A 26,953-nucleotide genomic window follows, 5' to 3' on the forward strand; every position below is an offset into this window, starting at 1 on the left:
AGGCGGCTTGAAATGGAGTTTTCTGCCCAACATTCAAAAAACGGATGTTAGGGCCGGGCGGTGGTGGTGCACGCCTTTAGCCTTTAATCCCAGCACTCGGGAGGCAGAGGCAGGCGGATCTCTGTGAGTTCGTGACCAGCCTGGTCTACAAGAGCTAGTTCCAGGACAGGCTCCAAAACCACAGAGAAACCCTGTCTCGAAAAACCAAAAAAAAAAAACAAAAAAAAACAAACAAAAAAAAACGGATGTTAGGGGGATGGGTAAAGCCCCCCAATCAAACATTCCAGACTCTTTGAATAAAGGGGTGCCAGGGAACTGAGGTGACACTTCCAACCAAACAATAGGCTGGCCAGGTGGTAGTGGCTCATGCCTTTAATCCCAGCACTTGGGAGGCAGACAAATTTCTGTTGAGTTCAAGGCCAGCCTGGTCTACAAATCGAGTTCCAGGACAGGTTCGAAAACTACAGAGAAACCCTGTGTTGAAACAAACAAAACAAAGACCACAGGTTGGCTGCTCCCACCCTAGGGAACCCCCACACTGGTATTTGGAGCAGCTCAGGATATAGCAGTATAGGTAAGGCAAGTAATCACACAGGTGGAGTGACATCTGTATTTTATTTTACCACCCCCCACGGGGTTTCTCTGTGCAGCTCTGGTTGTCCTGGAACTCTGTAAACCAGGTTAACCTCAAACTCAGAGATCCGCCTGCCTCTGCCTCCCAAGTGCTGGGATTAAAGGCATGCGCCATCACGCCTTTAAGATAGCCTTATACTATTTTTAAAAGAGAAACCCAATATTCAAAACTAAAAGAACTCTTGGTAAGTCCCTATGCCTGTGCAACTATATGCAAACATGTGGCTGGGTCTTCAAATCTCTTCAGCCCCACCGACTCTCCAGGGTCCAAAACCTCACTTCCCAGCTTCTTACTGAGGGTTTCGCTTCCTGCTGCCACTACGAGGCGCCCGAACAAAGCACAGGTCATAGCCTAACCACTTGATCTGCGTGACCCGCGTCGCAACCAGTGGGCGTCACGTGACAGACTCGGTCTTCCTCCAATTGCAGTGCGAGCTGTGGGGATTCTATTACTTGGTCTCAGGCTTACAACACCCTGTTCTTCCATTCCCGAAGTGGGCTTGCTCCTTGCCACCAGCCAGCCAGCAGTGACTCTCAAGTGTTTTTTTTTCTTAATTAGCTTCGCGGGGCTCAGGCCTGTAGCTCACTCAATTCCGGAAGTGACGTTTCCCAGAGGGGCCGGAAGTGGCAGTGGAGGGAGGGAAGATGGCGGAGGTGGTGAGTCCGGTGCCCGGGGCGGGGCGGAGGGAGCCAGGGGAGGTGGGTAGAGCCCGAGGCCCCCCAGTAGCCGACCCTGGCGCCGCGCTGTCTCCCCAGGGGGAGATAATCGAGGGCTGCCGCCTGCCCGTGCTGCGGCGCAACCAGGACAACGAAGATGAGTGGCGTGAGTGACGTCGGGGGGCGGGTCCAAGGAACCAGAGGGCGAGGGGCGGGAGGGAGTCAACGAGCACACGGGAGGGGGAGGGGCTTCTGCAATCCTGGGGCGGTCGCAGATACTCGGGAGGAGGGGCGTGACTTTTAGACGTGCGGCGATGAGCCGGGCGGGGCTTGAAGAGAGGTGTCACTTGGTGACTGAAGAGGTCTTGAGCCAACCCTTCTAGGTGCTGAGGTATAGCGATCCAGCCTGGAGGTGGAATTCAGGTCGAAGGGTGGAGTCTCATGACCTGGCTAGGCTAAGACCCCTGTCTGTGCTGTTCCCATAGCCCTGGCTGAGATCCTGAGCGTGAAGGACATCAGTGGCCGGAAGCTTTTCTATGTCCACTACATTGATTGTGAGTCCTGGGCCGGGAAAGCGGGGTTGCTGGATAGGGTTGAGGGCGGCTTCTGGCCTTCCTCCTGAACCATTTCCACTGCTGCAGTCAACAAACGTCTGGATGAATGGGTGACTCACGAACGGCTGGACTTGAAGAAGATCCAGTTCCCCAAGAAAGAGGCCAAGACCCCTACCAAGAACGGACTTCCTGGGTCCCGGCCCGGCTCTCCCGAAAGAGAGGTGGTGAGTAGGTCCCCCATTTCACCTTTTCTCTGCTGCCTCTTCCTTCTGGCATCTCTTGGCCTCAGGGGTTCCTGAACGGGCAGGAGGCAGCATTCTCCTGCCGTGACTTCAACTTGCAAAGGATGGGGGCCAAACTGCAGGTGTAGCTCCAGAGTCCACTATTGCCTTGCTTTAGAGAAGGCAGAGGGTGGGATTTGACCATTCCATGTTGAGGGGCCCATTTGCCCCTTCGCCATCCCACCATCCCCACCCCAGAGGAAGACTGGACCTATCTCTACAGCCGGCCTCCGCCCAGGCCAGCGGGAAGACCTTGCCAATCCCGGTCCAGATCACACTCCGCTTCAACCTGCCCAAGGAGCGGGAGGCCATTCCCGGTGGCGAGCCTGACCAGCCGCTCTCCTCCAGCTCCTGCCTGCAACCCAACCACCGCTCAACGGTACCCTCAGCAATTCCAGGGACCTTGCTTTCTTCTCAGGTCCCACCTTCTCTACCTTCTGACCCACCTTTCTTGGTTTCTCTCTGCAGAAACGGAAGGTGGAAGTGGTTTCACCAGCAACTCCAGTGCCCAGCGAGACAGCCCCAGCCTCAGTTTTCCCTCAGGTGAGTCTTGCAGTTTCGTTTTTTAAAGATTTATTTTTATGTGTATGAGTGTTTTGTCTGCATTTTGTATGTGCACCATTTGCCTGCCTGGTGCCATGGCCAGAAAAGGGCACTGGGTCCATTGAAACTAGAGTTAGAGATGTTTGGCCACCATACATGCTGGGAAGGGAGCACATGTCCTCTGAAGAGGAGCCGCCTTGACAGCCCCTCCAGTCTTACCCCTTTATCTTTTCTCAGTCTAGCAGCCTCCTTCAGGCTCGTTTAACGCTCATCCTTTCTCTTCCGTCTCATTCACAGAATGGATCAGCCCGTAGGGCAGTGGCAGCACAGCCAGGACGGAAGAGAAAGTCTAATTGCTTGGGCACTGATGAGGTAGGTATCAAAGAACAGAGGAAGAGAGAAGCTGGGTGAAGGGAATGAACTTGGACAAGGAGAGTTCATTCAGTGACTATTTTAAAATCATACAAGTTGGGCAGTGGTGGCACACACCTTTAATCCCAGAACCCAGGAGAGGCAGGCGAATCTCTGAGTTTGAGGCCAGCTTGGTCTACATACAGAGTGAGTTCTAGGACAGTCAGAGCTGAGAAACCTTGTCTTGAGGGAGGAAAAAAACAAGAACAAAAATTAGGTGGTAGGCAGTAGATGGTGATGAGATTAAGAGCCAGGCAGATTAGCCATTAGGTGATTTTCATCATATCAGTTTCTCAGTTTTGGTTTATTTTGATAAGAGGATTATGATGCTTTCCCCTTAGTTAATGTTAGGTTTGAAGAAACCTATGGCAGGGCTGTGAGCCATGCTCTGCTTAGCTGTCTGCTATAATCTACCACTTCCCACCTGCCTTGGGCAGGATTCTCAGGACAGCTCAGATGGAATACCATCAGCGCCACGCATGACTGGCAGCTTGGTGTCTGATCGGAGTCACGACGACATTGTCACCCGGATGAAGAACATTGAGTGTATTGAGCTTGGCCGGCATCGCCTCAAGCCGTGGTACTTCTCCCCGTACCCACAAGAGCTCACCACACTGCCTGTCCTCTACCTGTGCGAATTTTGCCTCAAATATGGCCGTAGCCTCAAGTGTCTACAGCGCCACTTGGTATGAAGGGTCTTGGGAGGCCTGCCTATCCTGTATGCCCACAGCAGTCCCCGCCTGATCCTCCTTTTGTCCTTAGACCAAATGTGACCTTCGGCACCCTCCAGGCAATGAAATTTACCGCAAGGGCACCATCTCCTTTTTTGAGATTGATGGACGGAAAAACAAGGTTAGTGGCTGGGGCAGTAGGGCCTAGAATAAGCCATATGAACAACTTTTTCCTGCTCAGAACAGTTGACCACTCTGATTCAGCCTGTTTCATTGAATTCCTGGTGTAAAGCAGGGGCAGTGGGAGTGCACAAGACACTAAGATTTAGACAAGCTATTCTCTGAGAGGTCACTTGACGGTAGAAGCAGACACACCACGGCTACTCAGATCCCAATGGAGAAGTGTCGTGAAACGAAGCATAAGTTAGCAGAGTTCAAAGGAAGTTATCACCAGAACTCTAGGTAGTATATGCCTATAATCCCAGCACTCAGAAAGCTCCTGAGTTCCAGGTCAGCCTGGGCTATAAAGCAAGAAGGACTTAGTTTCGAGGAGCCAAGAGCAAAACAGATAACAACTTATGATAGCAAAAGTCAAATGTAAAACCAGAGGCAGTTTGAACAGTTTAGCCTAGCATGGTAATCACAACATCCAGGAGGCTGAAGCCAGAGCATTTGAAATTCAAGGCTAGCTAGTAAGACCCTTTCTCAAAACCAAACAAAAAGGATTTTGGATGGGTTGGGTGGTATATGCTGTAATCCCAAGACGCAGGAAGCAGGGCAGGTGGATCTCTACTGGTCTGTAGGAGTTCTGGGCCACCCAGGGGTATACAGTGAAGCCCTATTTTGAAAAAGTTTCTAGGTTGACCTATGAACCTGAATATGAAGGAGAGAACATGTTTAAGGCAATTCTAAGTAGTTGTCTGACATGCCAGGACAGTATACATGAAAAATAAAAGGGAAGGGAGAGGGGGTAAAGCAAGACTTTGAAGGTCAGAGGTCAGGTGGCAGGAACAAGATCATTGGAGGAGCAGGTTTGGGCCTTGTGGGTGAGGAGAGTAGAACCCTTGAGATACACACCTCTCTCAGGCCACCAGGGTATAGAGGGGGAGAGGGAGGTACCTGGATTGGTGTGGGGAACTCAAGAGAAGACAAACCTCCACAGCAGTGTTTTGTTTTGTTTCTTGTTTTTACAAGACAAGGTGTATTCCTGGCTTTCCTATAGTTCAGGCTGGCCTCAAACACAGAGATCTGCCTGCCTTATGCCTCCTGAGTGCTGGGATTAAATGTGTGTGCCACCACCACCCAGCCACACTAATGTGTATTAAGAGTAAAGCTATCTAGAATATTACTCTACAAATCATGTGTATAGTAAAGCAGCCAGTCCAAAGTTTTGCAGGAAGAACCACCAAGGCTGGCATTTTCTTAACCCTCCATTGGAGAATACCAAACCAGTTCCCAGGAGGCATCACTGTGGTTAGAGCATGAGGGTTCTAACACCTAAGGACAGCCATGTGGGCAGAACTTCTGTTCTGAGACTGAGTTTGAGGCTAACTCCATGGGGAAATTTTTTTAAAGGGGGAGGTGGGCAGGCAGATGACACCCACCTTTAGCCTTTAATCCCAGTACTCGGGAGGCAAAGGCAGACATCTGAGTTTGAGGCCAACCTGGTCTACAGAGTGAGTACCAGGACAGCCAGGACTAAACAGATAAACCCTGTCTCGAAAAACAGACAAACAAGGTCTCACTACATAGCCCTAGCTGACTGACCTCAAACTTACAGCCTGCCTCTGCCTCCTGAGTGCTGAGATTATAAGCATACACTACCATGCCTGGCTTGGAACATTCTTGACTATTGTTAAGTGGAACAGAAGGCAGTGCTGGCCCAAGGCAGGCTTTGCTGGGTATAGGGGAAGCTGTGTAGCTCACCTAGGGGCAGGCAGCTAGGCACAAGCTCCTGGACACTTAAGTGGCAGCAGTGGCGCACCCCTTCAATCCCAGCACTTGGGAGGCAGAGGCAGGCGGATCTCTGAAGTTGAGGTCAGCCTGGTCTACAGAGTGAGTTCCAGGACAGCTGGGGGAGGGGGTGGCCCCTCACCTAAACAGTGGTAATGGCCTGACTGGTGGGGTCAGGGTCCTAGGACGGAAGCTCATCACTTGTCAACTTGAAGTAGCACAGAGAAGTGCTCCTCAGAGTTCTTGAGATGGCTCAGTGGGTAGAAGTCCTTGTCACACAACCCTGGGCACTTGAGTTCACTTTGTAGAACCCATACCAGAAGGAGAGAATGGACTTTCAGAAGGTTCCTGACTTCCACATGCATGTTGTGGTTTATGGGCACCTGCAGCCACATATGCCACAACAAAATGTAACTCTTTGCTGGGCGGTGGTGGTACACACGGCGCACACCTTTAATCCCAGCACTCTGAAGGCAGGGGCAGGTGGATATCTGTGAGTTTGAGGACAGCCTGGTCTACAAAGTGAATTCCAGGGCAGCCAGGGCTGCTACACAGTGAAATCCTGTCTCAAAAAAGCCAAACAAAGCGTAACTCTTTAAAGTAGTACCCCCAGAGTAGTGACTGACAGGCCTTTGTCTTTACAGAGCTACTCACAAAACCTGTGTCTTCTGGCCAAGTGCTTCCTGGACCACAAGACGCTGTACTATGACACAGACCCCTTCCTCTTCTACGTGATGACGGAGTACGACTGCAAGGGCTTCCACATCGTGGGCTACTTCTCCAAGGTCAGCACTCACCGCGGCTGTGCCTAGACGGCCATGCCCTGAGCCAGGCCTTTGTTACAACTCACCCCTCTTTCAGGAGAAGGAATCTACGGAAGATTACAATGTGGCCTGCATCCTGACTCTGCCCCCCTACCAGCGCCGGGGCTACGGCAAGCTGCTTATTGAGTTCAGTGAGTATTGGAGTCTGGGGGCTGACGGGCTCATCATCTGTGCATCACATGCAGGCATGCCCATCACCAAGAGAGCTGCCAGAAAGAAAGGGTCACTTTCCAAAGTTCTTTTGTTTTTTTTTTGTTTTGTTTTGTTTTGTTTTTTGAGACAGGGTTTCTCTGTGGCTTTAGAGCCTGTCCTGGAACTAGCTCTTGTAGACCAGGCTGGTCTCGAACTCACAAAGATCCGCCTGCCTCTGCCTCCCAAGTGCTGGGATTAAAGGCGTGCGCCACCACCACCCGGCCCAAAGTTCTTTCCTCAAGTAACTGCCCTATTTCTTGGAGGTTTCAAACCCCCACTTCTCTTTGGCTAAAGGTTTAAGTACTCCCATACTTTTCCAAGCTGGAATCATCTGTTCTCATGTGGAGCAGCTCAGCTCCTCATGCTCATCTATAGGTGTGTACTGGAGCATGTTCTCGGTTACATCACCGGGTATTCCCTGAGCCTTGCAGACACATGTCCATAGGCTGTTTAACCCACTAAAGGATGAGTTTGCCCCTGTTCTTTGTCACACCAGTCCTTTAAAGCCCAGGAGAGCTTTGGCCCCTTCGCACAGGCTCTTAACTCTGCAGCCACATTGTTTTCTAGTGTTACCCCATCCACCCCATCCCATTCCCTCAACTATTCTCTGATCTAGGAGTCAGGGAAGAAGGGTTAGCTTTTTTGATGGCGAAACACAGATGCTTTACTTGTTCAAAGTCATGATTTGTTTGGAGTATTTTGTTAGTTGAGTGGTTTCAAGTTAGGAATTGCTTTCTCTAGAAACTCGGACCGACCATAGAGACAGATACAAGGGAGGGGCAATCACTGAACAGGGTCAGGAACTCAGAACTAGAGGAAAATATGGCATCCAGTGGGTTCATGGGACCATACACATGTGCATCCAGGAGGGCTGAGTAGGAAACCCTATGCTCTCCTGCACTTCTGGCTGCCTTTCCAGACACCAGCCTCTCTGACCCATCTTGTCCAGGGATGATTGAGCAAAGTAAGACTGGCCAACAGCGATGTAGCTAGGAGCAGAGAATGTCAAGAACCATTAAGAGGCTGGTGGTATAGCTGAGGGTAAGGAAGGCTTTCTCCAAACCAACAGGGCCATCCCCAGGGCCCTGACAAGAGAGTAAAGAACCATCAGCTCTGCGGTTCCTAAAGGTCTCATTGTGAACTGTCTGGCCTGCCCAGTAGTCAACACAAGAGGGAAAGGACAGTTACAGAGGTCAGTTACCTGGCTCCAAGGAAGCACCTCTGGATTTTTAAAAGCACTAACATTCCCAGGGTCACAGCTAGAGAAACTGATGACCCTGACAAGGCTCCAGTATCCTAAGGTCACAAAGGCCTCCCTCACCACCCTTCCAGTGCCCCCAGACACAGGCTGGGATGGCAAAGGAGAATCTAGCACTTCCATCTCATCAGCTTCCACTGGCTGGCAAGTACCCAGTCATAGCTGCTTTCTAGGTACCTAAGCTCCTCTACCCACTCCAGCAGGCAGGGAGGCTAATCACCCATTACCAAGAGTAAGTGAGAGACAGAAACCAGGCAGCCTAGTTCTGTAGTATCTGCTCTTACCTATACCTGTGTATACCTTGATGCTTACTCAGCCTCTGTGCTCCATTGCTTTAGGCTATGAGCTCTCTAAAGTAGAAGGAAAGACAGGGACTCCTGAGAAGCCCCTGTCAGATCTTGGCCTCTTATCCTATCGAAGTTACTGGTCCCAGACCATCTTGGAGATCCTGATGGGACTGAAGTCGGAGAGCGGGGAGAGGCCACAGATCACCATCAAGTGAGCCTGAATGCCCAGCTGGGGGTGCATGGTACGGCCTGTCTGTTCCTGGGGCTCCTGGGGACAGATAAATACCCTCAGGGGACCTAACTTTTGCCCTCCCACAGTGAGATCAGTGAAATCACCAGTATCAAGAAAGAAGACGTCATCTCCACACTACAGTATCTCAATCTCATCAATTATTACAAGGTCAGGAGACACCTAAGGGGATACTGAATGGGGTACAGGTGGCAGACCCTATGCGCTGACCACATGCTGGGTCTATCTCTTGTCCAGGGCCAGTATATCCTCACTCTGTCAGAGGACATCGTGGATGGCCATGAGCGGGCTATGCTCAAGCGTCTCCTTCGAATTGACTCCAAGTGTCTGCACTTCACTCCCAAAGACTGGAGCAAGAGAGGAAAGTGGTGACCAGGCTCTGCCCATTGCAACACCGAGAGCTGGCAGGACTGGGGCTTACAGGCTCTCATCCCTTCCGAGAGGCACGCCAAGGGAGATGGCTGAGGACAGCTCCAAAAGGAGAGGCCTAGGAGGGGCCAACTAGTGGACAGTACCAGGGCCAGCTCAGGGCTAGGCCAACTCCAGGGCTAGCTGGTTCACGGGCCCAGGTCTGCTCTAAACACAGGGACCAGAGGGATCCAGGTGGCTGTGTACACTGAGCCGGTGGGAGCTCTCTGTACAGACGACTGTGATTGTAAACATTTCTTTTGTAAAGGAGCAGCTGGAGGGTGGGGTAGCTGCTGGTTGTAAAATTCTGGCCCCTCTTGCCCCCAGCAATAAATTGTTTATATATGCAGAGTTATCAAAAGTTCTTGCCAGACTGGATGTCATACCATGCCAGCCTCCAGGTGCTAAGGTGCCCACAGATTCACAGGTGTTAGAAAAAGCTCATTTATTGGGATAGAAACAGTGGCTCCAAAGTGAACTTATTGCTGGTTTACTGGTGTGAAGGGATCTGTGGCTTTCGTTTTCATGCTCTGGCTCTCAGTCCTCAGGCACCTGTGCGTGAATCTGCAACAGGAGTCACTTCTACTACGTGACTTTTAATACAAAGCATTTAGGTGGGGACCCAGCTACTCAGGGTGATAGTCCCTTCTAAAAAGCCCGGACGATAGAGGTGGAAGTGCCTCCCACCACTCCGCAGTCTGGTCCTCCAGAGTCATGGTCCCCAAGGTGCTCACTGCCCTAAAAAGCCCAAATCAAACCGGGTGGGAGGACGGACCGAGCCTAGGGAGAAAAGGGCCCAGATGTGTACTCACCGCTGCAGCGAGGCTGGGCCAACCTAGGGCCCTGTGCACTTTGGCATCCGGGCCGGGGACCGTTTCCAGACCCCACAGTGTGAAGTGTCTAAAGCTGCCGGTGGCTCCGATGGAGCGGTCCTAGGAAAGGCCGAGTTGAGAACCGGCACCGCGGCTATGACCCTCTTCCCGAGTCTACCCTCTCCCTCTGCTCACGAAATCGCGCGCTAGCGGTTCCTGCGCCTTGTTCGTTTTGTCTTCCGCGTCCAGCTTCCTTATCAGCCCCTTTCCCATCTCCTCCGTCACCATCACGAATCCCGAAAATCCCGGAGGCACAGCCACCTCCTCGCCCCGCAGGCAGCGACCCCGAAACGACACCTGCAGCCCTGCGGGAGGAACACGCAAAGCCCATCAGGCGGGCCTGGCCCGGGGGAACGGGCTGGAGGCTTCTCCCGCGGACCACCAAGCCCGTGAGCGCTGTGGCCTGCGCAGGGCCTGCCGGGACTCACCGTCTGCACCGCTGTGAACGGCGGGCGTGAAGAAGCGTTCCACCGGAGCGGGTCGGCTCACCGGAACCTCGCAGGGCAGGAGGTGCAGCGTAGCCGGCGCAGCGCCATGCAGCGAGCCAGAGCGCAAGTGGACGCGCTGTTTGCCGTCCACTGCATCATCTAGGCTCTCCATCACCAGACGCTCGCGGGCTCAGGCAAAACCTGGCGGGTGAAGCGCGCGGGGCCTGTCGGGAGACCGAACACTCTCGGCGCAGAGCCTTGTGGGATTCGTAGTCTTTTCTCCGGAGGCCGCTGTCTGCGAGGACACGCCTTCCTGTGGGGAAGGCTTTTTTTTATTTTTATTTTTTTAAATCTTTAACGGTGTGTGATTTCATCCTCGTGCCTCCACTTCCCCGGTGCTGGGGTTTATAGTCCTAATGTTGGGCCCTAAAGCCCCACCAAGGAGGAGGTCGCCCCAAGAGACACTCACAGCACGGTTAATGCAATAGCAAGAGGAATTTTTATTCTGCCACCGCAGAGTCCCTCAGCCTCGAGAGGAGAAGGACGCCTGCTTTGTCTATTACAAGCTCTTTTAAAGGAAAAAACCCCACAAAATCAGGGAGGGGGTAGTACAGAATCAAAGGGAAAGTCCAAAAATCATTTGTCAACTATTTTGACTAGTTCATACAATGGTCGGCTAACTCTACTTGATCAATGTTATGGCGGTTACAAGGAGGAACACCTGCAGGTCGTCTCACCCCAGTTCCAGGGTCCGGGTCTATTGAAGAAAGACTACAAAGGGGGTGGAAAGTACTCAGAGCTCCCGTGCACACGTGGTTGGTTCCCAGGGTCCTGGTTCCCAGGAAGGGGGGTAATGCTAAGGTGTCCCAAAGTCTTTCACTGTGCCACCATACCCAGCCCTAACATTCTTCTTTTCTTTTTTTCCAAGACAGGGTTTCTCTGTAGCTTTGGACCCTGTCCTGGAACTAGCTCTTGTAGACCAGATTGGCCTTGAACTCACAGATGTCCACCTGTCTCTGCCTCCAGAGTGCTAGGATTAAAGGCGCGCGCCACCACCTTCTGGTGAGCCCTAACATTTTTATGTTTTTTCTGGTTGTAAAAGAACTAAATGGATTCCTGTGATAGTCCTATTTATATAGGTTGTTTGGTAAATTACTGGGTTTTGATGGTGATGAGGATTGAACTCAGGGCTTTGGACATACTAAGCAAATGCTCTAGAATCACAACACTCCAGAAAAGGGACCACGGAAAGAACAGCCTACCTCTGACTTGACCCTCAAGCCAGAAACCATGGCCAACAAAAGAACACCTTGCCCCTGCTGTCTCCTAGCCCCAACACCTGAAAATCCCGTGACTCGCTGGCCAAACAGTGTTTCAAAGTTGGTAGCCAAGCAATACTTCCAGCTCCACCGAACTTTTCTACTAGTGAACTGTGTTATGGTCCACAAACCCTATAAAGCCCTCTCCTCCCCCAACCCTCTGCTGTTCAGAAGCATCTGTCACCGGGAAAACACTTGTAGACCCCAGTCCTGCTTATTTGTTTCTTAAAGTGAGGGACATCAATTGATTCCTCGAATGCATTCTTCCCTGTGTGACTTGTCTTGCAGACCTTTGTATAATAGTCTTGCTATAAAGAAACCTTTTTGTTTGTTGTTTTTCTTTTTTTCTTTCTTTTTTTTTTGTTTTGAGACAGGGTTTCTCTGCATATTCCTTGGAACTGACTAGTCTTGAAACTGACTAGGCAGACTAAGCAGGCCTTGAACCCAGAGATCCGCCTGCCTCTGCCTCTCAAGTGCTAAGATTAAAGGCCCATACTACCACCACCCAGGAAAGAAAACTTCTTATACCCACTGTAAGAGATTGGTATTAGTTCTGGACCCCAAGACCAAGTTCTCAGCACAGAGATTTATTTGCCCTAGAGGGACAGAGGGCAGGGACTAAGACAAAGACAGGAGATAGAGGATGAGGGAGAAGGGGAGGGGAACAAGGGAGGGAAGGGAGGGATATTGTCCAGGAGAGAGACAAAGGACTGCTCTGGATAGAGATGGGTGTGACTCTAGGCAAAAGGCAGTTTATAAAGGTACAAGTGAAACCTTGTGTTAGGATGAGGTGTTTAAGTTTGATTGGATGTATTAATTAGGTCAGCCAAAGGGGGCTTTGGATTGCTCGACTTCAATGGTTTGATAGCTGGAACTTGGTAGTCAGCCTCAGGAAGAGGGAATGGCAAAATAAGGGCACAGACCTTGGGGGGCTTGCTTTAGGAATGGTGAGCTAATGGATTTAGGGAAGCCTAGGGGATGGGGAAGGGCAAGGCCTGGCAGAACCATGTCTGCCATGCTCCAGTTAGCGAGAATCCCTCCACTCACACTTTCTTTTGAATTTGAAATCGCTGTTTTTTGGGGAGGGGTGTGCCTTGGATACCATGGAGGCCATAGTACTAACTGTGGTTCTTGTTTCTCCGCCGTGCAGCTCCTGGGTTCTCAAACTCAAATCACAGTGGGCACCTTCGCCTGGTGACTATCTTGTCAGCCTGATGTCGTCATATTTTCAACATTTTCTCATGTCTGTTGTTTTTGAAAATGCTTTGCATTTTTCAGTTCAGCTTTTTTGTTTGTTTTAATTTTGTTCAGCTCTTTGTAATGTTTATTGGTTCAAATACCCAACACTGGTAAATGTTGTCGAGTTCTTCTACAAAACAAACAGATATAAAACTATAAAAGTTAAGCCGGGCGGTGGTGGCACACGCCTTTAATCCCAGCACTCGGGAGGCAGAGGCAGGTGGATCTCTGTGAGTTCAAGGCCAGCCTGGTCTACAAGAGCTAGTTCCAGGACAGAAACCAAAAAGCTACGGAGAAACCCTGTCTTAAAAATTAAAAAAAACAACAACAAAAAAAAACCCAACTATAAAAGTTGATCAAGTTAAATTAATTCATAGATGAACTATATAATTTATTATATAAATATATGGTTTATTAGTTTATAGAAAACAAGCATTGCTAGAAGACAGTTAAATATTGTATACAGATATTACTTTTTAAATATCTTTTAAAGATTCATTTATTTATTATATATACTGTGTTCTGCCTGCTTGTATGCCTACAGTCCAGAAGAGGGCACCATATCTCATTACAGGTGGTTGTGAACCACCATGTGGTTGCTGAGAATTGAACTCAAGACCTTTGGAAGAACAGGCAATGCTCTTAACCTCTGAGCCATCTCTCCAGCCCCAGGATCATTTTTTAGTTAACTGTAGATTTGTGAATCAGCTTATTACATATTCAGGAGATATACTGAAGCTGTGAAAACTCTGGCTCACAATTCTGCAGTGTAATTGCTATATTAAAACTCACTCTTCAGAATAAGAGATTTTCAGGAAAGAAGACCTTTCACTGTATGAGTTGGGGTGGGAGACACCAGCACACAGATGATGGTCGTCAGTAATCTTCCAGTTCATAAAATACCTGGCCTGAGATGGGCGGTGGTGGCGCACGCCTTTAATCCCAGCACTCGGGAGGCAGAGGCAGGAAGATCTCTGTGAGTTCGAGGCTAGCCTGATCTAGAAGAGCTAGTTCCAGGACAGGAACCAAAAGCTACTGAGAAACCCTGTCTCGAAAATCAAAAAAAAAAAAATAATAATAATAAAAAAAACCTGGCCTGATGACTTTATCTGTGAGCTTAACAAGAACAGTTAAGGTACAAAGTATACCAATTCTCTGAAGTCTCCTCTAGAAGTTAAAAGCAAGGGGACCACATTGCTATGATCATTAGCCTCATACCAAAACCAAATAAGGACAATTTCTAAAAAAAACTCCACAGAACAGTATCTGTCATGAACACAGATGTAGAAATCTATGACAAAGTTTGGTGAAATAAGAGGGTCATAACTTGGTAATCCAGCACTGGCCAAGCATGTGTAAGACCCTAGATTTGAACTGTGTGCATTGAAACCTCCTGTTGGTCACTCAGCACTTGAGAGGGCAAGGTAAGGAAATCCTAGATTCAAGGGCAAACCTTATCTCATGAAAACCAATCGTGCTGAGTGGTGGTGTGGCACACACCTTTAATCCCAACACTCGGGAGCTCGGGAGGCAGAGGCATGTGGATCTCTGTGAATTCGAGGCCAGCCTGGTCTACAGAGCGAGTTGTGAGTTCCAGGACAGCCAAGACTACACAGAGAAACCCTGTCTTAAAACCAAAAACAAAAAAAAACAAACAACAACAACAACAAAAAAAAAAAAACCCACAACCTTGTTCAGATAGCTGGAGGACAGCAGTTTTGTAGTTCTCAGAGGGGACATGGGACATGGAAAGAAACTGCCCTCCACACACTTTGTCCTATGTGTTCCTTCCATTTAGTTATCGGTATCTTTTTTTGGTTGTTTTTGTTTTGTTTTTCGAGACAAGGTTTCTCTGTAGCTTTGGTGCCTGTCCCGGAACTAGCTCTTGTAGACCAGGCTGGCCTCGAACTCCCAGAGATCCGTCTGCCTCTGCCTCCCGAGTGCTGGGATTAAAGGCGTGTGCCACCACCACCCGGCTATCGGTATCTTTTGTAACATATTTAAATATTTATTTATTTATTTATTTATTTATTATGTATACAATATTCTGCCTCCATGTATGCCTGAAGGCCAGAAGAGGGCACCAGACCTCTTTACAGATGGTTGTGAGCCACCATGTGGTTGCTGGGAATTGAACTCAGGACCTTTGGAAGAGCAGGCAATGCTCTTAACCGCTGAGCCATCTCTCCAGCCCCCTGTAACATATTTAAAAGTGTTTAGATTATATGAATGTGTGTGTCTATATAAGAATGAATGCACGCATGCGGGTATCTGTGGAGGCCAGACAAGAGTATAGGATCCCCTGGAGTTCGAGTCACAGGTAGCTATGAGCTGTTAGACATGGCTGCTGGGAACTGAACACTCTAGTCCCCTGCAATATACTTTTGCTTGTTAAGACAGTCTTACTGCTGGGCGGTGGTGGTGGCGCACGCCTTTAATCCCAGCACTCGGGAGGCAGAGGCAGGCAGATCTCTATGAGTTTGAGGCCAGCCTGGTCTACAAGAGCTAGTTCCAGGACAGGCACCAAAGCTACAGAGAAACTCTGTCTGGGAAAACCAAAAAAAAAAAAAAAAAAAAACCATTAGCTGGCTTTGAACTTGAAGCCTCAGGCTCTGGACTGTTAGGATTATAGGCATGCACCACCAGATCTGGCAATGTGATATCTTATATAATAAGCAGGTGAAGGTAAGAGAGTGTTCCTTAGAAATAAGCAAACCTAGAGAAGTGGTTGTGAAAACCCTGACTAGCCCGCTGGTCAGAATCACAGGCCACAACCTGGGACTTGCTATTGGTGTCTGAACACATAACTTGTTTTGGTGGGCGGAGTTGTTCATATGGTGTCCAGCACTGAAGGAGTGGGTGAATAAAAGAGGACCATGGATGGGTAGGAAGATGGGCATAAGATAGAGGTTTCATCATTAATCACATGGACCAACTATCCCTTTGCGTGTATGCATGTGTCTGTGGTCCTGTGTAAATGGGTGTATGTGCATATGTGTGTAGTAGGCCAGAGGTGGACACTGGGTGTCTAACTGCTATTCACCTTACTGAGGCAGGGTTTCTCGATGAACTTGGGATTTGCTGACTCAGCTACACTGCTTGCTCAAAAGCTCCAGCTGGGGCAATAGTTGTGCACACTACTAATCCCTGCAGAGGCAGGTGGATCTCTGAGAGTTCAAGGTCAGCCTGGTCTACAGTGCGAGTTCTGAGACAGCCAGGATTACACAGAGAAACCTGTGTTTTTTGGGGGAGGGAGCCTGGAGACCCCGCATCTGCCTCCCAGCTGTGTGGTGAGAGCACAAGCCCTCGTCTGGCTTTTGGTGGGTACTAAGATCCACTCAAGTCCTCACGTTTGTTTCCGTGGGTGCTGAGATCCACTCAAGTCCTCACGTTTGTTTCCGTGGGTGCTGAGATCCCCTCAAGTCCTCACGATTGTTTCCGTGGGTGCTGAGATCCCCTCAAGTCCTCACATTTGTTTCCGTGGGGTGCTGAGATCCACTCAAGTCCTCACGTTTGTTTCCGTGGGTGCTGAGATCCCCTCAAGTCCTCACGTTTGTTTCCGTGAGTGCCGAGTCATCTCCCCAGCCTCCTGATCAATTCTCCTTAGCCGCAGGCTTAAAGCACTGCTTGGTTTGCAGGGAAGAACGGCTTTCGGGGTCCCTTTGCTATGACGAGAACTGGATGACACCCCCGAGATGGCCTCTGCGTTAGACGCGGAGGTGGCAAGGCTCTCTCTAGCAGCAGCAGGCTTCTGGCTTAGTGGGTGCAGGGAGGCAGTGGCGACACCCACTCCCCATGCTGGACTGCAGACAGGGGAGCTTGCTCTGGAATGAACAGCTCCAATGGTGGCTTCTGGGGAGCTTACTTCTCTCTTTTACTAAGAATTGTGTAAGGAACTGACCTATATTCTTTCTCAGCTCAAACTGGGTGGAGAAGTTTCTAGAATGGCCACCTTCCTGATTTGGCAATGGCTCCCAAGGTGAATGGTACAGAATGGCTTTTTCCTCATTTATTTCTTCAGGCTCAGACGATTCAAGAAACTTGAGCATCTGAAAGCTTAGAAAGTTACAGGATTGGTGAGGCCCATCCCTCCCGTTATAAAAACAGTCAACAGTTGATGTGGGGAACCTTAGGGGAAGCTGTCTGCAAGTCCTGTAAAAAACTCCAGCTTCCCGCGGTGGTCACGCATGCCAGAGTGTCCTTTACAACTGTCTTTGAGTCACCCGTACTCCCGTAAGTAACTCCAATCCACTCACTGGCTCATTAACTAGACTTGAACGGAATTTTTCTTTGTTCTGTTGTAGGTGCCCTATCTGGGATGAAAAGTCACTCAACAGTAACAAGGCATTACCGTGGCTTGCTCCTGAACCTGGCCTTTTGCCACAAACTGGCCCAAGCCTTCTTACTCTCTAGACTTACTTGTAAGAAACCAGAGCAGGGGCATCAAATACACCACACCACATGCAGACACCACACACATGCACGCATGTGCACACACACCCTTTCCCCAGACCAACTCAGGCCAAGGTCGTTCTTCTACTCAGCTGGAACTGACTGCTGCTTCAGCGCATCCTACCGGGGCTTCTCAGGCCTGAAAGGGCCAGCGGAGACTGGCCCTGCGCGTCTCTGCTGAGTGGGGCAATGGTGGCTGCCACCGGCTGACAAAATACTACTCCCTCCCAGCTGAGTGACCTCAGGAAAGTCACTTAACTCCTTCAGCTGGAGATTTCCTCGGTGGTGGGGGGAGACCTGCAGAGTTGTGGCAAGGACGGCATGAAGCAATGTGTGGAAAATACCAGCCTGCTGCCTGCCCTCGGTGTATCTGCATCCTCAGAGTCTGGCACATTTGGAGAAAGAAGCTGGAGAGCATGTTTTTATCTGAGAGGATTCCTGGGCATAAAAGCTAGGCTTTTAAAAAACCATGTGGGCCCCTCCATCTGCTTAGAACCTTGCCGGCACACCCTCTCTACAGTTGGTTCCGACCAGAACTGCCCAGGAAGGAGCCATCTAGTCACCAAACTTTCTCTCCAGAGTCCAGGCTGCTAGCCTACTGTGTCATGAAGTCTGAGCTCAGCTGGGGCGGCGTCAGGAGGTCCAACTTGAAGCTCCAGCAGCCTTCACACGAAGTCACAGTGACCTTGAGCTAAGCCAGACCTCACGGGAAACATATTGTTTGGAGTGTCTGAGCAGGGATTGTGGAGGGCTGCAGGACTGGGACTAGCCTGGATCTTTTGGGGGGCTTAAGACCCAACCCCAGAAAGTCTGCTCCTAACAAGGGTTCAAATGAAAACAAGCCAGTGAGTGCTGTTGATCAACGAGATTTTATGGGGCAAGAGCTACAAGAGCATGCTCCTTCGGCAGTCCCTTGAACCGCCCCCAGGAGCATGTCCTGACTCAGCAGGCTGCAAGGCCACGAAGGTAGTCCCCTACCAGGGGCAGCACGGTCCAGTTGTCAGTCCTGAGGGCCACAGGCACACCATCCACCTGAGCTGTCTCTAGCCGTAGCAGCAGCATGGAGTCAGGGGGCAGGCGGATAGCTATGAGGTAGGTGGTGGGGGGCTGAGCCACCACAACAAAGGGCTCTAGGTGTTGGGACACCAAGGCCTCCAGGCCCTGTGGCCCAAGTGGGCACCACATACGACTTTCTACACCCTTTGGCAGGCAGGAGTTCCAGAGGTCATCAAAAAAACACACCTCAGAGCCTTTGGGGAGTTGGGGGAAAGGCAGGAAGAGGTCAGCAAAGTTCACGGACAAGGGTGGCAGGTGAGCGTGGCATGTGAGGCCAGCAGGTGTGGTATAAAGGGCCTGGACATGTAGGCAGGCAGGGGCTGGGCGGCGGGGCCGCAAGGGCAGGTACAGAGGATGGGCAGGCCGTCCCGGACACAAGCAGGGTATGTGGACAGCCTCCAAAGGCTCATAGAGCTGTCCTTCCACACGGAAGCGCAGCTCTAGACAGTAGACAGGACCCTCTGCTGCCTCCACCCGCAGAGGCAGCAACAGGAGTGGGCCTTTGGCCTTCTGAGGCCCCACACGCAACCGAATCGGAGCTGGAGTCTCCTGCACCATCAGTGTTGATGCAAATCCCTGGTTCTCAGCCACTAGAGAGGAGGCCAGGGCGGGTGCAGCAGGAGAGGGGCCCAGGGCCACGCCCAGCTTGGGACTTGACAGGTGGGAAAAGAGAGTGTAGTATAGTCGGGCATGGTCCCGTCCATCGGCATCCTCTAGCTGTCTAGCCAGGACCTGCAGCAAGTCTGCCAGGCCATCTCCCGCGCCTGTCCGCAGCAGAGCTCGGCATACCCGCAGCAGGGCCTGTTGTAGGCCCCAGTCCGTGCAGTGTATGGCTGCAGCCTGTAGGAAGCTGAGGGTGGCACCCTGAGCATCTCCTTCTGCCACCTTTGCCAGCATTTGCAGGTGCCAGCAAAGTGATTCGTTCTTGCCTGGCCTGGCTACCACTTCTGGCTGCAGCACCGCCCTGAGGGGCTCTCTCAGCTCAGGGCTTACCTGATCTAAGAGGTCCACAAAGTGGGGAGCCAGAGAAGGCCGAGCTCGGTATAGTTGGGCCAGTCCATGGATCAAAGATGTCTGTACTATAGGCTGTCCAGGCAGGCACCTGGCAACGAGGTATGAAGCCTGGAAACAGAGAGTGGCCAAGGCCTGGGGACCACCATCTAGGGCCGCTCTCTGCTGCAGGCCAGCCATCAGCTCCTGCAGGTACCCCTGTGGGCTCTGAACCTGGTCTTTCTCTTCTTCCTCGGCATCAGCACAGACCAGGCAGAGCAGATGCAGGCGGGCCAACAGGACCATTGGGTCATGCAGGAGACTGGGCATGAGGCCCTGGCATAGCTGGGGACTCAACAGCAGCGGGGCGGCCTCTTCCCCTTCTGGACCCAGTGGGCAATTCTCTGGGAAGCGCAGGAGGCACTGCAGGTAAAAGAGGTGTGTGGGTGAGGGCAGGGCCGGGTGCTGGGCCACCAAGGTGAGCCTGCGGAGCAGCAGGGCTTCGTCCTGAGCAGTGAACAGGGCCTCGCCAAAGGCTGCCTTGAGAGCCAGGACTGAGTGCAAGAGAGTGAGCTGTGCTGTGCCCAGCAGCCGAACTAGCTGTGGCTTGAAAAGCACTGGTGGCTGTCCCCGAAGACCCCGAAGGGCCCAGCCCAATAGCCACAGAAGCTGAGCCTGAGCCACAGGTGTGAGCAGGTAGGAGGTGTCCAGAAGCTGGGCCACTGCAGCCTTCAGCTCTCGGGCCTCCTCAGGGCTGGGCTCTAGCAATGGAAAGCCATGCTCCTGCTCAGCTGTGGGCCAGCTCGGTGCCTGGGGCTGAAGATGGGCATCCCGCCCTTCAGCTCGTGTCCAGTCCCAGGGACAACTTCCAACGGAGGAGTCCCCAGCCACAAGCAGGCCTTGCAGCTCAGCCCCAGCTGCAGCCCTGGATGGTACCACCAAGGTGTTGTGCATAACAAGGGCCAGCAGCAGGCTGACAGGCTGGATTGGACCCGTTTGCCCTAGGAGGTTACGCAGCGTCGCCAGGGAGGGGGCCAGCAGCCCAGGCTTGCAGCGCTCAAGTTCTCCAAGGCATTCACACGCTGTGGCCTGTAGGTGGCGCTGTTCCGAAGCGCTTCCAAAGCTTCGTCCCATGTCCCGGCCTGAGGCTAAACCAAGCAGAAGAGGCAGCAGCCGGCAGGAAGCTCCCGAAGTGGGTCCCAGGGCACCTCCTGACACCAGGGCTGTGGTGGCTGCCAAAAGCAGGAGCCTTCGGAGAGCCGAAGGTTTTGAGGGCAGGAGGATAAGAGTGTCCAACAAGGAGGTGGCAGCAGCCTCCGCGGCGGGGGTATCAGGCCACAGTTTGTCAGAGTACTCCAAGCTCAGTGTCAGTAAGGAAACCTAGATGGCGGATTTAAGAGGGACTCGTGAAGACGAAGCTCAGCTTGCAGTGGCAGGGAGCAAGCATGTGGGCCGTAGCAGGGCACACAGGCAGTACCTACCTTGGTCTGCTCGCTTAGCTTTTCACTCCTTAGGTCACTCAGCAGGTCGTGACCCAAATCCTCACCTTCGGCACCTGCCAGGAAGGCCGATGGGCTGGCTCGGAAGGCCCCCAGGCGCTGGGTCCAGGCTTCACGACTCAGGGGCCCCATGGCCAGTCATCAACTAAATTCTCTGCAGAGGAAAGGAGCATCAGGCCCTGGGCCACACACACGGCGGCGAGGACGTGCAAGGCCTTCACGGCCGCCAGAGGGCGCCCGGGTCCTCCACCGTCCCAGAGTGGGCTGCTGTCACCCTAGGGCCATCTTGCAGACCCCAACTGAGTCCCCGGGACCCAAGGTCCCAAGCTGAAATCTGGAGGCTCCGGGGATGAGGCCGAAAGCAGCAGCCCAAAGCCCCTGCGGGACAGGAACCGCCGCGATCAGGGTGGGGGTACCCGGGAGGTGCGTGCCGAGAGCTCATTAGGCCGCCCGCCTACGAAGGGCACCGAAACCACAGCGTCGCCGGGGCCCCTGGCGCCCGCGGTAACGGGCCGGCCTCTCACCGCTTGAGTCAGCTGCCGCGGGCGCTCGGTCGGCTCCTTCCGGGCTGGCAGGCTGGCGGCGCGGGCCGGGGCGGGGCGCGCGGCGCGTGGGCGGCCGGGACCGGGCGAGCCCAGAGGCGGGGCGTAACGGAGCCTCCGCCTGCCACGCCCGCCGGGCCGGCAGGTGCCGACACGCCGGTTTCGCCAGGTCTGAGTAACTGTCTCGCTTTCCAGGCCCCCTGCCCCGAAACCGCCGCAGGCACGGGCAGAGGCGGGGTTTGGTGGGCCGAGCTCCCGGCCCGCTCCCCGATGGGGTGCGTTCCCAGGCCCTCGAGCGGAACGGCGGCTTGGGCAGGCGGGGAAGGCCGCCAGCGCGTCCCCTAGCCGCCCCGCACGGCGCTCGGGACTGAGCTCTGCGGCCCGGCTGCTCGGTGCGGGTCCTTGAGCGGCCGCTGGGGGGCGCGCGGGACGCACACCCAGGGCAGAGCAGGAAGAGCAAGGCGCGGGTCACGGTGGGACCGGTCGGACCGGCGCCGCAGGGCTTGGCTTGGCGTCCTCCACGCTGACCGGGCTCTGCTTGGGGGCGAGGAGCCGGCGTATAGTAGCTGCTGACCTGTGCCCGAAGTCACACCGATTGCGAATAGGGGTCGGACAGGATGGAGTACTGCGGGCTGGACCGGCCTTAAGACGCCGCGAAGCCGAAAAACAACGGGATTCTGACTTTGGATATGCGTGTTGGTGGGGCCTGCAAGGTCACTCAGCTCTTAGCACGACTAACGTGGACTGAGAAACCAAGGCTTGAGTAGAGATCGGACTGCTAGGGCCAAGTAGTGCGCTCCGCCCTGGAGTTCAGAGGGCTAGATCCAGGCTGCGCCCCTGGAACTGGGCCTGTGGTTCTGGAGACCCAGACTGTGGGTATCCGTTGGCCGCTAGTTTCCAGGGCACAGAACTACTGGTGTCCAAATCTCGTTGCCCACCGCCCTCAAGCTTTCTGCTAGAGTCTGTGAAGATTAAACACCTGAGCCCCCATTGCTAGGTTCAGGCAACTTGTCTGTCTCCCTTTTGGCTGCCCACGCCCCTCCCTGCCGCACTTGAGAGTGGTGAGGGAGAACCCTAAAAGGAAGGGTGCCTGGGCCTCCAGAACAAGGATAGGAGAGAGGGGATGGAGATGGGGGCTGGGAGAGGGGCAGGTCCAGCTAGAAGACCTGGTCGGGCCTCCTCTGGGCTCTGGCTCCACAGCTGACTCACAGGCGACAGCTCTAAACCACTTCCCTCTAGGTGCCTCAGTTTCCCCATCTATAAACTGGGAGTGATGACTCCTGTTCAAGGAGCTTTGGGGTGGGGCGCCTGGCTAATTAGGCCTAAGATGAAAGAGGCCGGGATGAGAGCAGCCCTGGGCTGGGACAGCAGGTTGGAGTAGGAGACTGTCTGGTTTCCCTGTCGGAGGCCCAGAGGGCGCTGATAACTGCAGGTCCTGTCTCCCAGCTCTCCAGGAGCCAAGAAGGATTATTAAATCCTGTTACAGTAGAGGAGAGAGGCTTCCAGGGGTCAGGGAGTCCAACTCTGGCTGTGTCCCAAGCTTCTGATGCTCTAGTCTCTGCCTCCCTGGGCTTGGGTTCTTTGAGGTGGCATGTGTGGTTTCTAGCACTTGATGGATGTGTCTTCCTAAACTCACCAGGGCTCCTGGAAACCCTGGGTACTGAGGGTGGGCACCTGTCACGCATGAACTTTCAGAAGCCCAGAAAAAAGAAAAGGTGTGGTCTGTTGCATGAAACCCCAGAACCTCCTGCAAGTGGAACTGGACTCTGCTGCATGACGATTCTGCGACCCTCGGGTCTCTTGATGTCCAAGTTCCTAAATGGGCCCTCTTCTCACCTGCCTGCCCAAGTGTCCTCTACGAAACAGACTGGGCATGTGAGAGGTGTCCTTGGCTCACCATCAAGCCCTCCTGAGCCAGTGACGTGTCTGGTCTAAGGAGAGAGTGACGTGCCTGGTCTAAGGAGAGAGGTGTTCTAGGCTCATCATCAGGTCTAAGGAGAGAGGTGTCCTTGGCTCACCATCAGGTCTAAGGAGACAGGAGCTCCCATTTGTCCCTCACGTCGCCCTCCTCTGCATTTCTGTCCCTCCCCATGCATGAGAGTTCATTGGAAAAAGGAGAAGTTAATCCTTGAATGGCCCTGGGCCTTTTTTTTTTTTTAATATAACTTTGAGTAGTCTTTGGGAATTTCACTTCGTGTACCCAATCCTACTCACTTCTCAGTCCTTCAATGGTCTGCTTGCCACCCCTGTATTCCCCCCATTTTCTTATCTGTAAAAATGGAACCTAAAAGAACCCCCTCCCCATAGCACTGGGTTTGTGGATACAAGGATGCTTCACAAAAGAAGTCCATGGACCAGAAAGCATAGTAGGTACCAGGGCAGGGGTTGGGGAGTGGAGGGCGGCTGCCAATGTGCAGAGTTTCATTTTGCAGGCTAGTTTTATGTCAAATTCGACACAAGTTAGAGTTATCTGAAAGGAGGGAAGGAAACTCAGTTGAGAAATGCTTCCATAGGATCCAAATGTAAGGCATTTTCTTAATTGGTGATTGATGGGGAAGGGCTCAGCCCATTTTAGGTGGTGGTCCTGAGTGCTATAGAAAGCAGGCTGCACAAATCATGAGGAGCAAGTCAGTACGCAGCACCCTCCATGGCCTCTGCATCAGCTCCTGCCTCCGAGTCCCTGTCCTGGCCTCCTGTGATAGACCTATGATGTGGAAGTGCAGACCAAATAAGCCCGTTACCCCAGCTTGATTTTGGCCATGGTGTTTCATCGCGGCGATAGTGCCCTAACTAAGACAGAAAGCTCTGGATTTAGGGTGATGGCTGTAGAACTCCCTGGAGACTAAAACCCCTGAATTATATGTTTTGTGAGGATGAAGATTATGGAACATGGATAATAATAAAGCTATTTAAAATGGTGTTTGTTGGGTTGGCCATGGTGGTAGACACCTTTAATCCCAGCACTCGGTGCAGAGAAGAGTTTCAGACCAACCTGGTCTATAGAATGAGCTCCAGGCAGGCCCAGGGCTACACAGTGAGGCTGTCTTTTTTTAAAAAAAAAAAAAAAAAAAAAAAAAAAAAAAGATGTTACTCCCAACCTGAAATCACAACCACTCAAGAACCTGAGGCAGAGGCAGAAAGGTCAAAACTTCAAGATTGGTCTACAGAAAATCAAGGTCAACTAGGTCAGCTTAGCAAGACCACGACTCAGGAAGTAAGAAATGGGTGGAGGGCTTGCTTAGCATGACCAAGGTGTGGTACCACGGTATGGTAAAATAATTTTTAAAATGGTGTTGTAAATAGGGACCCTTGGGGCTGGGGCTTGCTGCACAAACATAAAAGCTGAGTGTGGCAGGGAGCACCTATGATCTAAGTGCTGGGGAGGCAGAAACAAGAGGATTCTGGGAGCTCAGCCAGTCTAGCCAGTTCAGAGAGAGAAACAGAGAGAGAAGCAAGGAAGAAAATACATGTAGAGAGCAACTGTGGAAGACACCTGACTTCAGTTCCTGGCCGTCACATACCTGTAAGCACACACACACACATTTAGTATGCATGCATACATACAAAAATAATATAAAAGATAAAAAGAAACAGGTCCTAGAAAACCTGATACTGGTGGGATGGCAATGACAAACTGGTAAAACAAAATGTCACGTGAAAGACAATACAAAGAGAACAGAATCCGGTGGTAGAGATGACAACGGGGGCATCAGCTCTAGGAAGAAGGGACATTGGTCAGAAACCTGGATAAGGAGCAGTCAGTTCCCAGATGGGGAAAAGTATGGTCACAGGAGAGGTTATGATGAGAAGATGGCGAAGAGCTTGGGGTGGAGGAAGGCAGTGCATTGGGCACACGGGGAAACAACAGGAGGCAGAGGCCCTTAGGAACAGGGCACTCGGGGCTCTGTCCATTGAAGGGAGATGAGGGGATGGATTTTCACAACATCTATGGCTGGTTGTGGGGCTAGCAGGGAGCCAAGGGCAGGTGAAGGGTGGCAGGGACTTGGCCTAAGTGGCAGCTAGGGGAAGAGGAGTGGGGAAGAGAGAGGCAGTGACTTGGGGCTGTGGGACTGTCATTTGGAGGCTGATGACTTCAACAGCAGAGCCAGAATGTGTCCTGAAACTGGCAGGTGGGACCTGTGGCTACTGTGGTGGAGTTTCACCCCACGCTCTGGTACCCATCAAGAGCAACCAGCTCCACTCCACATCCTCTGCATGGTCCCCAGCCTTTTGCCATCTGGCTAGGGGTGGCCCCTATCAGGAGCTTTGCAAATTCCATGGGTCTATTCCCAAGCCGGTCTGGAAAAGCTGCTGGTTGGCAGGGTATGGAGGCAGGAGGAACAACGTGATCCTCAGCCACATAGGGAGGTAGAGGACAATCTGGGGTGTCTGACACCTGTCTTAGCTGAGGGGGTGCAGGGGAAGCTGCTCAGGTGGCTGACAAAGGACCCCGTCAGCCCGCTCTGAAGGGCTGCCCACTGCAGAGCTGCTGTCTCCCAGGCAAAGGTCATTCTTCAGAATCTCGGCTGCCAAAGGTCAGAGCTAGAACTAGGAGCCCGAGGTCACAGCTAGGGAAACTGAGGCCCTGAAAGGATAGATGATTTGGCCCAGATCCACAGGCACTGACTGCAGCTGCATTCTTTTCTGTGTCTTTTCAGTATGTATCTCCCATGATCCTTTGTGCTTTAGGCCTCCAGGTTCACAGCTCCTTCCATGCCTCCATCCTATCCTGGCTCCTAAGAACTGTGATAGCAGGAAGGAGTAGTTCCACTCACCATCCAGTACCCTTCCTAACTCCTCAGGCTCCTTGGGATGGGGATTGAGCACCATATCCAGACAGCCCACAGTGGGCATCATGGTTGTTGCTTGCTGCAGCCCCACTTCCCTTCATCCTCGTGTCCTCTCTACCAACAGGTGATGTCATTCAAGACATTTGACTCATGGCTTGGTTTTCACTGTGACTCAAGCCACCATCTCTTACTTGGACCATTGCAGTAGCTCCAACACAGCCCTGGTCTCCTTACCGCCACCTCCCTGCTCCTTCTCCATCCAGCATCACAGGTCATGCCAGGGACCCAGCTTTCAGCTTCCCTCCTTCCCAGCATTCAGCCACCACAGCTGTACACACTAGATTTGTTTTCTACCATGGGCTTTGGCGCCAGCTTTTCGTTCTGATTTATGCTCTTGGCCATTTTTTCCAGCTGGCTCCCACCTACCACCATCACAACCCCAGGTAATCCTTCCCTATTCTATGGGTTAGCATATGGCTTAGTGGGAAAACGCTTGATGAGCAAGCAAGAGGATCTGGGTTCAGATCCCCAGCACCCATGTGCTGTGGGATGGAGACTAGAAAATCTCCGGAGCTCAGCCAGTCCAGCTGAAACCACGAGTTCTAGGTCCAGTGAGAGGACCTAGCTTTTTAAGTTTTCTTTTTAATTTTTGAGACAGTCTCTCTACATAGCCTGGCTCCCCTGGAACTCATTATATAGTCCAGGCTGACCTTGAACTCACAGAAAAACCTGCCTCCGCCTCCCTAGTGCTAGGATTAAAGGCGTGTGCCACCACACCTGATGGAGAGATGCCCTCTTAAAACATAAGGTAGAGTTGCTGTAGCGATGGCTCACCAGTTAAGAG

The 26,953-nt window shown here is 52.2% G+C and overlaps 3 protein-coding genes across 6 annotated transcripts; 1 reads left to right on the forward strand and 2 right to left on the reverse strand.

The window, feature by feature from the left end:
• Positions 1-1,266: 1,266 nt before the first annotated feature.
• On the forward strand, positions 1,267-9,273 carry Kat5 (lysine acetyltransferase 5). 4 transcript variants are annotated; one of them, XM_057779180.1, is made up of 14 exons: positions 1,267-1,290; positions 1,390-1,456; positions 1,776-1,844; positions 1,932-2,068; positions 2,349-2,504; positions 2,594-2,668; positions 2,966-3,040; positions 3,517-3,765; positions 3,842-3,931; positions 6,348-6,488; positions 6,565-6,658; positions 8,316-8,475; positions 8,583-8,664; positions 8,752-9,273. In XM_057779180.1, exons 1-14 carry the CDS (start codon positions 1,279-1,281, stop codon positions 8,884-8,886), a joined length of 1,542 nt encoding a protein of 513 aa, XP_057635163.1. In that variant the 5' UTR covers positions 1,267-1,278; the 3' UTR covers positions 8,887-9,273. The 4 variants fall into 4 exon arrangements, with proteins under 4 accessions (XP_057635163.1, XP_057635165.1, XP_057635162.1 ...); XM_057779182.1 differs by lacking the exon at positions 2,349-2,504; XM_057779179.1 differs by having other exon boundaries at positions 1,279-1,456.
• Positions 9,274-9,336: 63 nt separating this feature from the next.
• Positions 9,337-10,511, reverse strand: Rnaseh2c (ribonuclease H2 subunit C). Its single transcript, XM_057779183.1, has 4 exons — positions 10,223-10,511; positions 9,930-10,099; positions 9,735-9,854; positions 9,337-9,486 (listed from the first exon to the last, which is right to left on the reverse strand). The coding sequence occupies exons 1-4, from the start codon at positions 10,392-10,394 to the stop codon at positions 9,460-9,462; spliced, it is 489 nt and encodes a 162-aa protein (XP_057635166.1). The 5' UTR covers positions 10,395-10,511; the 3' UTR covers positions 9,337-9,459.
• Positions 10,512-18,114: 7,603 nt separating this feature from the next.
• Ap5b1 (adaptor related protein complex 5 subunit beta 1) lies at positions 18,115-21,364 on the reverse strand. The gene is made up of 3 exons (XM_057778323.1): positions 21,302-21,364; positions 20,760-20,931; positions 18,115-20,658 (listed from the first exon to the last, which is right to left on the reverse strand). The coding sequence occupies exons 2-3, from the start codon at positions 20,907-20,909 to the stop codon at positions 18,175-18,177; spliced, it is 2,634 nt and encodes an 877-aa protein (XP_057634306.1). The 5' UTR covers positions 20,910-20,931; positions 21,302-21,364; the 3' UTR covers positions 18,115-18,174.
• Positions 21,365-26,953: the final 5,589 nt, after the last annotated feature.

Source organism: Chionomys nivalis, chromosome 8 (assembly GCF_950005125.1).
Source record: "Chionomys nivalis chromosome 8, mChiNiv1.1, whole genome shotgun sequence".
Classification (NCBI taxonomy): Eukaryota; Metazoa; Chordata; class Mammalia; order Rodentia; family Cricetidae; genus Chionomys; species Chionomys nivalis.